We start from the raw sequence: 12,964 nt of genomic DNA, 5'->3' as shown, positions 1-12,964 counted from the left end.
GTAAAGACCCTCTCCCCAGCCTGCATGCTCCCTGCTGATCTGGGAATGTCTTCCCTGGGGAGGGTGGTCCCATCGTGTCCCCAGGGTGACCGGCATGCCCTGGTAGTGTGCCCCAAGGGATGCTCACCCACCACACTGCATCCCCAGGGCTCCAGGCCACCTTTGACAGGGACTGGCAAGCCGGGCGCATCACCCACGACAGCTACCGCAATGGCTCCGAGGACGGGGCACTGGCGTACAAGCTCCTAATCCAGACTGGCAACAAGAAGGAGCCCTTCAACTTCAATCAGGTGCGTGGGGACTGGGCTGGGGTGACTGGGCTGGGGATGATGCTGTGCCCACTGCTCAGCTCATTCCTACTCCTGCGCTCTCCTCGTAGCTGACCACGCGACGGCTGGTGGACGAGAACGGCATCATCCCCCCCGACACCTTCTACATCTGCCTGACGGTGTGGGCCAGCAATGACCCTCTGGGCTTCGCTGCCTCCCAGGCCAACTTCTACCCACCACCCCCCGAGTGGATCCATGACAAGTACGACACCACGGGCGAGAACCTGCGAAGTGAGTGAGCGCGGTGGGCTCCCCATAGCCCCCTCCTGCCCCTCCTGGCATCCCCCTGCAGAGAGGACCCTGCTCCCTGCACCTTTCCTACCTTGCAAGAATCCCCTTGAAGAGAAACCCCCACATCCCTCACCCCATCAGCATCCTCTGGTAGAGAAACTGCCCTGTTTCCTTGTGCCCCTATGCTTGTCCCCCTCCACCCTATGCCCTTAGCATGCAGCAACACACCCCTGCTCCCAGCCCATGAGCATCTCACCACACAGAAGCCCCTCCACTCTGCTCCACAGACATTGCCCTGCAGAGAAACCCCCTCCTCCCCATGACCCCCTATCCACAAGCATCCTGCTGGCAGAGAAACCCCCTTCTTGCCCCCAGTTTGCTCCCCAGCCCCATGGTACCCAGCCAGCACTGAGGCTGGTGTGTCTGGGTGTCCCTGTGCTGCCTGCACTCCCGTGCTGCCCATACCCTCACACTGCCTGTGCTCTCCGCCCCAGTCCCTGCAGCCCAGCCGCTGGAGTTCGCCCAGTTCCCTTTCTACCTGAGCGGGCTGCGTCGCACGGCTGACTTCGTGGAGGCGATTGAGAGTGTCCGTGCCATCTGCCGAGAGGCTGCCCAGCGCCACGGGGTGCTGAGCTACCCCAGCGGGTACCCCTTCCTCTTCTGGGAGCAGTACATTGGCCTGCGCCACTGGTTCCTGCTGGCCATCAGCATCCTGCTGGCCTGCACCTTCCTCGTCTGCGCCCTGCTGCTGCTCAACCCCTGGACGGCTGGCATCATCGTGAGTACGCACCCTGATGCATGGGGACAGGGGTGACCGGCCATGCTGCCCTCCTGATGGCAGGAACAGGGACATCTAGTCCTGCTGCTGTCCTGCTGGGGGGCCCTGGGTAGCTGCTTCCTAGGGATGGGGACACCCCAGGTGAAAGAGATGCCAATGTGGAGGGATCAGAGACGTTGCTGTTGAAGGGAACATGTGGAGGGGACAGGGGTCTGGGGACATCTATGCAGAAGAGAGTGAGGGAAACACCCATATGGACACGGCAGTGAACGGGGACTCGTATGGAGGGATTAGCAACACCCCTTATGAAGGTAATGTGTGTAGTGGGCAGGAGTTTGGGGACATCCATGAGGATGGTGAAGGACATCCCAAATAGAGGGAAAGGGGGCAATGGGGTGAAGCTGCCCTATTGGGAGGAGTAGGATTGGGTACGCTTGAAGCAGAAGGGACAGCCAGTCAGAGCCACCTCTCACTGACCCCACCACCCCTCCAGGTCTCCATCCTGGCCATGATGGCAGTGGAGCTGTTTGGCATCATGGGGCTGATGGGCATCAAGCTGAGCGCCATCCCCGTGGTCATCCTCATTGCCTCGGTGGGCATCGGTGTGGAGTTCACCGTCCATGTGGCGCTGGTGAGCACAGGCAGACCTCTGCCCAGTTCTTACTCCCTGGCACCCTCACCCCCTTGGCCATGTGCTGATGAGGGGCCACATCATGGGTGGCACACGGAAACGAGCCCCGTGTGACATCCCCATCCCATGCAGGGCTTCCTGACAGCCGTGGGGAGCAGGAACGTGCGCTCGGCCGCAGCACTGGAGCACACCTTCGCCCCTGTGATGGATGGTGCTGTTTCCACCCTCCTGGGTGTCCTCATGTTGGCTGGCTCTGAGTTTGACTTCATCATGAGGTGAGAGCCAGAGGGGATTAAACCAGCCGCTTGCCAAAAGCTTTGGCAGTGGAGGCTGGTGAGCGTGGCAGCCCCCTGGCTGGTGGTGGGGATGTGGGGCAGCTGGTGAGGATGTGTCTTGCTGGGGGTACCTACCCGATCTTACATGGAGGCTGAGGAGACATGGGGAAATTAGGGGGTGTGGTGTGGGAGGCTCTGTAGTGGCATGGGGTTCATGGCAGCTGTGCCCACTTATGCCCTCTGCCTGTGCCCCCCCAGGTACTTCTTTGCAGTGCTCACCATCCTGACACTGCTGGGGCTGCTCAACGGGCTGGTGCTGCTGCCAGTCGTGCTCTCCGTCATCGGGCCACCCCCTGAGGTACAATACCCCATTCTGCCCCTCCCTGTCCCTTCCCAGCCCTATGCCCACCTCTCTCCATCCCTTACTGCCCCTTACCCTGTCCCCCCTTCACCCTATACCCATCCTTGCATTGTCCCAACCTCACCTCGTACCCACCTCAGCCCATCCCTCACCCTGTACCATCCCTGCTTTATCCCATCCTTTCCCTGCCCCATATCCAACTTGGCCCATACCTGCTTGACCCCATTCCTGCCTTATCCCACACTCAACTCCCCCTATCTCTCCCTGACCCATTTGGACCCATCCTTGCTTCACCCTGTACCTCTATCACTCCACACACCCCCCAGCCCATACTCCCTGCCACCCCACACTCCTCCATCCCTGTATATTCCCAGACCCTCTGACTCTGTCCTCTCTCTCCTCAGGCATCGCTGGTGGATAACAGCCCCCGCCTGCCTCCATCGGAGCCAGTGCCCCCATGCCTGGGCCCTGGGGGTCTCTATGTCCGGCGTTCCCCAGCCTGGCCTGCCACCTTCCCTGACCCCTCGGACACAGAGCACTACACAGAGGCCATGGGGCCGGGGAGCCCACGGGGACCCTTCGTTGTGCCCCCAACCCCGGCACACATCCTGCTGGAGGCTGGCAAGGACCCCAGCTTCCCCCGCATCACCGTGAGTACCTCTGCCCACCATGGCATTACCATGTCCCCTGGGAGAGGGTCATGGATAGAGCCAACGGATAGGGCTCATGGGTCTCCTGTGGTGCTGGTGTGGTTGCCAGAGGGATGCTCAGCATGGCTGGGGGTCCTCATGCTCCATGTCCCCCCATCCAGGTGCTGAAGCCCTACAAGGACAGCCCAGAAATCCAGGGAAAGAAGGAGGCTCCCAGCCCGCAGCCAGCACCCCCGTTGTCCTTTGGGGAGCCGTGTCCTGTGCCACCCCGAGAGCACCCGCAGCCCTGCCCGCCAGGTGCCCAGCCAGTGGCCCCCGGAGCCCTGCCTGCCTACAGCACCCATCTGCAGGGCCCCGCTGGCACCTACACCACCGTCACAGCCACCGCTTCAGTGACAGTGGCCCTGCACCCCACGCTGCCCGGCTCCTACCCCAGCTTCATCCCTGAGGGCTTCACCAGCAGCGAGCGGGACTGCCTGGAAGAGCCCAGCATGCCCAGCACCAGCAGCACCACCATGCCTGACACCTTCGAGATGCAGAGCATGGGATGCCACGGGGCAGGCGCTCGGCGCTAGGTGAGCTGGGGACATGGGCACCCTACCCCGGGGTTCATGCATGGGGATGCAGGGTGGGTTTGGAGAGACCCAGCTGACCCTCATCATTCTATCTCCCCACAGGTTGCTCCCCAGGCACAGGAGGGTGCAGAGCGGGGTCGCCCGCATCGTGCTGCTATTCGCCGGAGCGGCGATGCCCCCCCGGTCTCGGCCGAGGAGGACCGTCCCCCCCCAGCTAAGGGGGTCAGCAGGGCAGGCTGGCACGTCTATGCAAGCTGTGTGCAGGCCATGCTGTGCCCGTGTGTCCCCGACCCGGGGCTGTGCCGATGGTGCCGCATCCCCTCACCCAGGGTTTGGGGTTATTACCCTGCCCTGGGCTTGTTGCCCCCCCCCCAGAAATGGAAGCACTAACCCCCCCACTCTGTTTCTGGAGCTGCTGGCAGGGCAGGCTCCATGTCCTGCCAGCTCCCCCCCTGCGGGGTCACTGCCTGCTCCCTGTCACCTCCTCCTGGGACCCCTCACCCGGACCACAAGCTTGGGTGCCCCAACAGGGTGTTCTGATGCCCTGGGGTGCTGTGGGCAAGGCCTAGGGCGGGCACCCCCCCACCTTTATTTATTGCAAAGGGAAACTATCTATAGAGAGATATATATTTTTAAGCTTATTTTTAAAGATTTATTTCTCAGCCTACGGCCTCGCCCGGCTGCCCAGTGCAGGCAGAGAGGGGGGACACCCTTTGCCAGTGCAGCGGGAGCCCAGAGCAGAGGCACAGACCTGGTTCATGCCCCCCAGTTCCATGGGGTGCTGGGTGGCCACAGGTAGCTCCCCCCCTCTCCAACTCACTGCTCCATGCCTCAGTTTCCCCACCAGCGATCGCAGGAGGGATGGAGATCAGGGATGTGCTTGATGTGGTTGCTCCCACCGCACAGGCAGGGTTTTTGGGGGGTGTCCGTGGGGGCTCTCCTTGCTGTGCCAAGCATCTGAGCTGTCCCACAGTCACAGCCCCTTGTGCCACACACAGGGCAGTGCACGCTCCCATGGGTGCCCACAGTGCCACTGGGCACATCCCACTGGGAAAGCGTATCTCTCACCATGTCCCCATGCCACAGGGCTGTCCCCAAGGCCAGCCCCTGTCCCCATCCCCATCCCCATCCCCATCCCGGGCACTGTCCATGCCGTTACCCAGCACTTTAACTCCAGCGGTGTTTGCCGTGCCCGTGGCCCTGGTCCCCCCCAGCCCCCAGACACTGCCGCTGAGCTGGGGTGGCCCCGGGGACCCTGTCCCCATGCCAGGCGTGGGCACGGCGGGCAGCCCCCCCTTCCCCAACACGCCATCTAAGTTATTTATATCAAAGAGAGCAAAGGTTTATTTTTGTAGTTTGTACAGGCGGTAGTGGGGACTGAAGGTTTATTTTTAAAGAGTAAATATATATATTATATATAAATTACCTGCTGCGTCCTGCCCTTTATCCTGGGGGGCATAGCTGGGGGAAGGGGGGGATGCTTGAGACAGATCCAGCTGTGTGTGCACAAGCAAGGGGGGTGCAGGCTGTGGAGGGGGGGGGGGGTGTGGCACATGGGGGGCTGGCAATGTGGTGTGTGTGTCCCCAAGGCTATGAGGAGCTGGGGATGCTGGCAGGACTTGGGTGGGGGTCACTGGTGTTGGTGCTGGGTGGGTGCAGAGATGCCGGGGTCTCCCCTCACTCTTAAGCCACAGGTCCCCCATCCCACTCAGTCCCTTCCCCACCGGTGCATGGAGGGGACGTTGTGTCCCTGCCCCGGTGCTCGCTGCTCGCTGCAGCACAGCCCCGCCACCGTGGGGGGGCAGCACGGCCCCGGGGAAGGGCCCAGCACCGGGCAGCAGTGGGGCTGGGGAAGGGGGGCTCACCCTGTGTCCCCATCCCACAAGCGACCCGTTCCTGCAGCATCCCCACCCCTGGGTTACTAGGCTGTCTGGGGGTCCTCACACCCACCCCACGGCTCGGCTCCAACCCTCTCAGCACCACTTCTTGAGGTGAAACAGGAATCCTGCCCTGTCCCTGGAACCATGGCATGGGGCAAAGTGCTTTAGTGATGCTCTTGGTTGGCCACGATGGCAGCCCCGGCAGTGCCCAGCCCCACAGCCTGCCCCACTGCACTGGGGGGCACTGCCGCTGCCCGGGCCCCTACTTGGTGTGTGGGTCCAGGTGACGGTGGTGGTCACGGAGCCGTGTGCCACGCCGGGGCCGGCAGAGGTGCGAGGGCACCCCACTACCCTTCTTCAGGGCATGGGACCGCCAGGCTGCCGCGATGCTCTCTGCCTATGGGGATGGGGAGAGGGATGGTGGCATCAGCATGGCCACAGGATGGTCTCCACTCAAACCCAACCCTGCAGCATCCTCCAGCCGTGGACGTGAGCCAGGGCAACATGGGAAGAGGTAGAGACTCACCGGGATGAGCAGATCCCGCTGGTTTTGGCTCTCCAGCGTTGCCAGCTCACTGGGTGCCAGCAAGGGCAGGCGCAGCTCCTGCACGGGCAGGGCGGCCACCTCGGACACGGGGCGCTCCAGGACAGCCTGCCAGACAGCAGGATATAAGGGACGGGATTGGTGATGTCTGGGGCACCCCTGGGTGGCTCTGGCTGGGGGGGGACACCATCCAGGACCACCCCACCATCACCATGCATGGCACTCACCGAGCTGACGTGTGCCCACTCCCGCACAGCCTGCACCAGGTCCAGCTCGTCCACGGCCAGGCGGTCACTGCGCAGCACCCGCGCCAGCACCACATCAGAGAGCTCGTGGAAGCCCTGTGTCCGCACCACCGCCTGCCAGCACAGCACAGCACCAGGGCGCTGGTACCAGGACACCCCACACACACAAACCCCACCATGGGCCATCAGATCCGTCCTGGTGCCATCCCTGCCTGGCACCCCAGCATCCCCCCAACCAGACACTCATATCCTGGCATCCCAGTATGCCCCAGCCACCATCTTCCTGGCACCCAGCATCTGCCCAAAGACCATTTGCTCCCTTTCCTCCCCTGCCCAACCTCCAGCCACCCCATTCTTAGGGGCCCTGCTCCCCTGCCTCATAGAATCATAGAATAGTTAGGGTTGGAAAGGACCTTAAGATCATCTTAAGGTCCCTGCCATGGGCAGGGACACCTCACACTGGACCATGTCACCCAAGGCTCTGTCCAACCTGGCCTTGGACACTGACAGGGATGGAGCATTTACCACTTCTCTGGGCAACCTGTTCCAGTGCCTCACCACCCTCACAGTAAAGAACTTCTTCCTTACATCCAACCTGAACTTCCCCTGTTTAAATTTAAACCCGTTATCCCTTATCCTACCACTACAGTCCCTAATGAAGAGTCCCTCCCCAGCATCCTTGCAGGCCTCCTTCAGATACTGGAAGGCTGCTATGAGCTCTCCACGCAGCTTCTCTTCTCCAGGCTGAACAGCCCCAACTTTCTCAGCCTGTCTTCATACAGGAGGTGCTCGAGCCCCCTTATCATCCTCGTGGCCTCCTCTGGACTTGTTCCATTCTGTGTCCCCCAGTGTTCCCCATGCCCTTTGGTGCTCCCCATACCCTGAGCTACCCTGTGTCATGCTCCCCCATGCCCACAGCCATACCGCAGTGCAGCCCTCGATGAAGGCCAGGCAGTGCTGCTGGAGGTCTGTCTGCCCATAGGTCACTGCAGCCTGTGGGACAACAGAGACACCTGCAATGGGGACTGGGACAGGCGGGACTCCTCCACCAAAGCCCTTCTGAGACATGAGCACCCTTAGGGACCCAGATGATGTGAGCATCCCTGTGTTGGGGGGAACAGGCACCACGGTCCCCTCCTTTCCTGGCCTGCCCCATGGCAAAGGGTTTGGTGGCTCTATCACCCACAATGGTCACCCAGCGATGCTGTCAGCAGGAAGTATCTCATTTTCCACTGTTGCTCGGTGATGATATCACCCAGCCTTAGTATTGCTATCACGAGGCCACACTGCAAGGACATGGGACCACACATCCCCAGTGCTCCCTGTGTGGGCACAGGGTCAGCTTAGACCCCTCACATGTGCCCCATGCCCTGGTGCCAGCTGCAGTCTGCCCCACAGATGCCATCATCCCCCTGCATCAGGAATTTGGGGTGCCCTCATACTCCCCAGCCCTACCCAGCAATGCTGGTCCCAGGGCTGGCACCAGGAGGACAAGTCCCTGTCCCCCTGCATGCAAGGTACATGGGACCAGCACAGGCAGGGTGAGCATCGCCTCCCCCTCCACCACGGCAGGGCACCAGCACTGACGCAAGCTGGGAAAGAAGGCAAGATGTTTTGTTCTGGGGTTTTGGGGTTTTCTGTTTGTTTCCTTTTAGCTCTCTTTACACCATGGTGGTCTGGCACCACATATGGCAGGAACTTCTGTGCTCTGGGGCCAGCATCTCACCACAAGAGCATCACTTTGTCCTGTGGGTGATGGAACAAATCCCCTTTCCCTGGGGAGCAGCCTTGGTCTCACCAAGCAGTGTGGCAGGGCCATTGGGACCCCCCTAAAAGGCTATTTTTAGGTGCCCCAAATCTCAGCAGGGTTTGGGGACTGGCCTCAAAACCATGAGAGCCCCCAGAAACCCAGTGCATCCCAGTTTCATAAGGATAATGGCAAGGCCCTGGCACTGGGATGCTCTGGCCTGCCCTGCTCAGGGCAGCGGGGGGACATTTCCCTGCCAGTCTGTGGTGGTCCCAGTGTCCCTTGCAGCCCTGGTATGATGTGTCAGCATAGGAAATCCTGCCCCACCATCCAGCCAAGAGCAGGAGGGTCAGGCCAGGCCGTGTCCCAAACTCAGGTGGGTTATTTTTAACCCTCTGTGACCCCACTGGTGTCACACTCACCTGCAGAGCCTCGCAGACCTGCTCCACACTCAGCGTGTCCTTGATGAACTTAATGCAGAGCTAGAAGTCAAATGGGGAGAGAATGGGAAGAGCGGGGACACAGTTCTGCCACCCCTCTCCTCAACTCTCAACATCCCCATAGCTCCCAGGACATGGGACAGGAGACATGGGGGGATGGCACCTCCAGCCCCACAGGCAGTGATGGACTGTGGGATGAGGACTCAAAGCACAGCCTGTGGGCAGCCAGCCTGGGCACTGATTCAGCCATAGGCTGAGCTTGATGTGACCAAATCCCAGCCAACCTCATTGCCCCAAGTGGGTCACCTAACCCTCGCCACAGTCACCAGCCATGTCCTGCCATGGGGGACAGCCCTGATGCTGGCTGGGTGACCCCAGCTTTGCCCAGCCCTGCCTCTGCTCTCTGCCTGTATTTCAGTTTCCCTTCACCTGACTGTTCTGGGTAAGATATTATAAAGAAACTAACGAATGCAAGGTTATATTTATAATAAGCGCCCAAAATAGAAGAAAAGATGTGCAATCACTCACACATTAAAAAAAGCAACCATCACATTCAAGATTCTAGCCTTTCTAAATAGCATCTGCTGCGTGCATCTTCAGGGAAAATCCCACTAAGCAGTACACGGCATTGCAACAGCTATCTGTCTTGCTGCTAGAACTAAGGGGTCAGAGCCCCTGGGAGACCGAAGGGGATGTGACATGCAGGGAGGAACCCTCAGCTGGAGCAGAAGGGCCCTGAGTCATCGGCAACAGGGACATGAGGTCACCCTGCAGCTCGGGGGACAGTCAGGGGCTTCCCTTGGTCAGCCCCTTTCCCTCCCACCCCTACTCTATGGTTCACTGCATGGCATCCCCCCAAGGATGCTGGATGGTGGGTTGGGACTCGTGTGGCTGCGGTACCGTATCCCCCTTTTTTGCAACACCCTTTATGTCCTTTCAACCAGCTGTTTGACAGCCCTGTGCCACATCTGGGCTGCGCTTGTCATCACGGGGTGACGGGACAGGTCTCGTCCCACCGCCCCAGCACCCAGCAGCCCGTGGTGGCTCAGCTCCTCGGCGCTGTGGGAAGAGAGGGGAAGTCCGGGCGCGAGATGGCGGGTCACGCGATCAGTCCAGCCGTAATCCAGGAATCATCCTGATGACGTGGCCCGGCCGCCCGCCCCAATGCCAAGCTGCTCCAGCTCCCTCCCCCTCCTCATCTGCCTCCCATCCCTCCTGTTTGCTCCCTGATGCCTTCCCAAAACCTTCCCTCCTGAAGCAGCACCCCCTTGGGCAGCACCACGGCTGAGTGTTCCCCAGGAACGGGGCTTTCCCTATGTCATCATCCAGCCAGATGACCAAAGGGCACCCGTGGGTGGTAGCATCGGGGCTTTCCTGTGAGGTATGAGGCCCCACAAGCTTCCCAGGGATTCCCCGGCCCCCGCAGGGCTCCTGGTTGGTGCAGCACCCCCTCAAGGGGGATCCCACCGGAGAGACCCTCTGGGATCGAGAGGCAGGAGCTGAGCCTGCATTGGACCGCGGTGATCCATCCTCAGAACCACCTCCAGCCACCAGCCATGCAGAAACCATCTTGGGGTACTCCTCAGCACAGGGGCACTCGGGGACCATGACTCCCAGTGTAAGCAGGGCCGTACCTTGCACAGGTCCTGAAGACCATACTCCACCGATGAGGTCAGCACCTCCAGCGCCTGCAGGCAGGATAGACCTTGTGAGCATCGGGTGCAGGGACAGGGACAGGCATGGCAGCCCAGGAGACAAGGGCATATGTTCTCCTGCCTCCGTGGGAGCTCCCAGGTGGGACATGGGGCAGGAAGAGGCTGCCCCATGGGTGCATGTGAAGGTGTCCTGCTCTTATGTCCCCATCCCCATCATCCAGGATGTGCACAGTGCCCCAAGGCTGGGACAGACACATGTGGCACAAGGTGCTGTGGACACCCCTCTGTGCTGGGCTGAGCCCTGCCACACTCATTGCAGTTAACCAGCTATAAAGTGTCATACAGAGCACCCCCTCCACCTTCAAAGCACCCCCTACCCCTGCACCCCCACCTTGTCCCTCCCATGCCTATGGTCCCTGCCAGCCCCATCCCCACTCACAATGTGGCTGTTGAGGGTGACGCTGTTGGTGTAGAGGAACTCGATGACAGCCAGGAAGACCTCAGGCTGCACGTTGCCCAGGATGAAGGGTCCCTGGGGTGGGATGCTGCTGAGGGAGTCCTCGCTGCCCGCTGGCCCCTGGCTGAGCAACCCCTGGAAAGCCTGGCAGCGGCACGCCAGCACGCAGCGGTGCGCAAACACCTTCTGCTGCTCCCGGCCCACCACGAATGTCACGTCACTGCATGGAGAGGGGACCATGAGGGATGGAGAGCCTGCGAGCTGGGTCACAGGATGCCCTAGGGCTGGGACAGGGACTGGCTGGGTGCCCATCCCAGCAGGGCAGCCACTTTAGTTTTAGCCCAGGGGCTTTTCCCAGCAGAGGCAAGATGAGTCCTTGCTTGTGGCTCCTTGCGGCCATCTGAATGGTGGGGTGAGCAAGACAGGTCCTCTGGAAAGCACAGCCAGCCATAGGTGCTGGGCACAGGCAGCCCTGGGTGCTGGCACAGAGCAGGGTGGAGAAAGACCAGGGACAGCTGGAGAAAGTGGCTTTCTCTTTTGGCACAGGAGAGCCGGGAAAGGCACAGCTGTCACTGGGCTCAGCTTCCTTGACTCGTGGGAACTGAGTCACAGGCTCATGAATGCAAAGCCTCTATCACTGCTGCCACCAGGACTTGCACTGGCCTGTGGTGCACACCAAGGCACAAGGTCCACCCTGCTGCCCTTGTCCCACATAGCCTCCCAGCACTGTTCCCCTTCCCAGGAAAGGGAGGCAAGATCAGGGGAAAAGGAGAAGGCAAAGGGCAGGGAGTCTCTAGCCTGTGCGCATGGTGTGGCCATGGCCCATCCATCCCCTCCTCACCTCTTCCTCCATCCCAGCAGGGCAAACAGAAGACACGCCACCCAAACTCTCGCTGCCACTTGGCCATGCACAAACCCATGACCCAAACCACATGGTGTCCCACAAGGAGATGGATGTGCCCACCAGAGGGAAGGGCACCTGGGTTCATCCCACATACCTATTGGGATACATATGCTGGGGCATGCTGGGCAGGATGAGCTGAGTCCTCCATGACTGCTACTGTAAGGGGGACTGAAATTAACTGTTTCATGGCAATGGTCCACAAAACAGGGGATGCAGGCTGCAGTTACAGGATGCAAGGTCTGGGATGCAGGATGGAGGCTGCAGGCTGAGTGGAGGATGAAGGATGCAGTATGTAGAATGAAGGATACAGGATGTAGCTGTGGGATGCAGGCTGCAGGAGGAAGGATGTGGGATGAAAGATGCGGGACAAAGCTGGCAGATGCAGAGCGCAGATTTGAGGTTGCAAGATGCAGAATGGAGGCTGCAGGTTGCAGGACGAAGGGTGTGATATGCAAGATGCAAGCACAGCAGGATGTGGGCTGGGAATGACCAGGCACTGGCAGCCACTTCCCTACTGCCTGGTGCTGTGGCTGGGGAGTTTTCACTGGAATTTCTCTTCTGGGTGGCCAAAACTTTCAGCAGGGATAGCGATTTCCTCAGATAGCACTGGCATTTGGGCTAGGCCTCAGCACGGGACCACACAGCTGCTGCCAGGCAGGACATGCTGTGTAGATGCTGGGTGGAAAAGGCAGCAGCTCTCCATCCCCACTCACTGTTCCGGGAGGAGGTGGCAGGAATGCAAGCACTGCTACCTGTCCTCCATGCTGCTGGGAGGTTGGAGATGTCAAAGGAAAGCACTGGTGAAGCCAGGATGGGAAAGGAGCTGAGCACGGGTGGCTGCCCCTCACTGGTGGCAAGGGCAGGAGCCTCAGCACAGGATTTAGCCTGGGACATTGCCTTGCCCTGCTGGCATCATTCCCCGGGACAGAGGGCAGCTGGGCACACTTGGGGACCTTCCCTGCTCCAGAGAGGTGGTGACTGTCCCAGGGGGATGTACCCAGCAGCCCTGGGCTCCTACAAAAGCCATGTGGGCTCCCCATGCTGTCGGGGGTCCCAAACCCCCCCAGCAAGGCTCATATCCACAGGAAAGCAGCACAGAGCAAGCGCCGGGGGCTTCGGCATGGCTGGGGGGTGTCAGCCCCCCAACCCCTCACCTGAACTGGGGGTTGTTGACCAGGGTGCGGAGGGCAGCGGTGAAGGCGGCCGCTTCGCCCTGCAGCAACCGCGCGGAGCAGGGTCCGGCCATGGGCTGCCTTGGGGAG

The 12,964-nt window shown here is 60.7% G+C and overlaps 2 protein-coding genes across 2 annotated transcripts in view; one reads left to right on the top strand and one right to left on the bottom strand.

Annotated features, from left to right (window-relative positions):
• PTCH2 (patched 2) overlaps positions 1–5,255 on the top strand; it is a 21,959-nt gene extending 16,704 nt beyond the window's left edge. Inside the window, 9 exon segments of the mRNA XM_030494508.1 lie at positions 148–290; positions 380–560; positions 1,055–1,338; positions 1,832–1,969; positions 2,102–2,244; positions 2,503–2,602; positions 3,010–3,255; positions 3,417–3,830; positions 3,933–5,255. Of these exon segments, the coding sequence (XP_030350368.1) occupies positions 148–290; positions 380–560; positions 1,055–1,338; positions 1,832–1,969; positions 2,102–2,244; positions 2,503–2,602; positions 3,010–3,255; positions 3,417–3,830 (1,649 nt within the window). The 3' untranslated portion in view covers positions 3,933–5,255.
• Positions 5,151–12,964, bottom strand: BTBD19 (BTB domain containing 19). Its single transcript, XM_030494536.1, has 8 exons — positions 12,857–12,964; positions 10,781–11,018; positions 10,321–10,374; positions 8,669–8,728; positions 7,424–7,492; positions 6,482–6,613; positions 6,237–6,362; positions 5,151–6,107 (listed from the first exon to the last, which is right to left on the bottom strand). The coding sequence occupies exons 1-8, from the start codon at positions 12,946–12,948 to the stop codon at positions 5,973–5,975; spliced, it is 906 nt and encodes a 301-aa protein (XP_030350396.1). The 5' UTR covers positions 12,949–12,964; the 3' UTR covers positions 5,151–5,972.

This window comes from Strigops habroptila, chromosome 8 (genome assembly GCF_004027225.2).
Source record: "Strigops habroptila isolate Jane chromosome 8, bStrHab1.2.pri, whole genome shotgun sequence".
Taxonomy (NCBI): domain Eukaryota; kingdom Metazoa; phylum Chordata; class Aves; order Psittaciformes; family Psittacidae; genus Strigops; species Strigops habroptila.
This window is presented reverse-complemented; position numbering and strand designations above follow the sequence as displayed.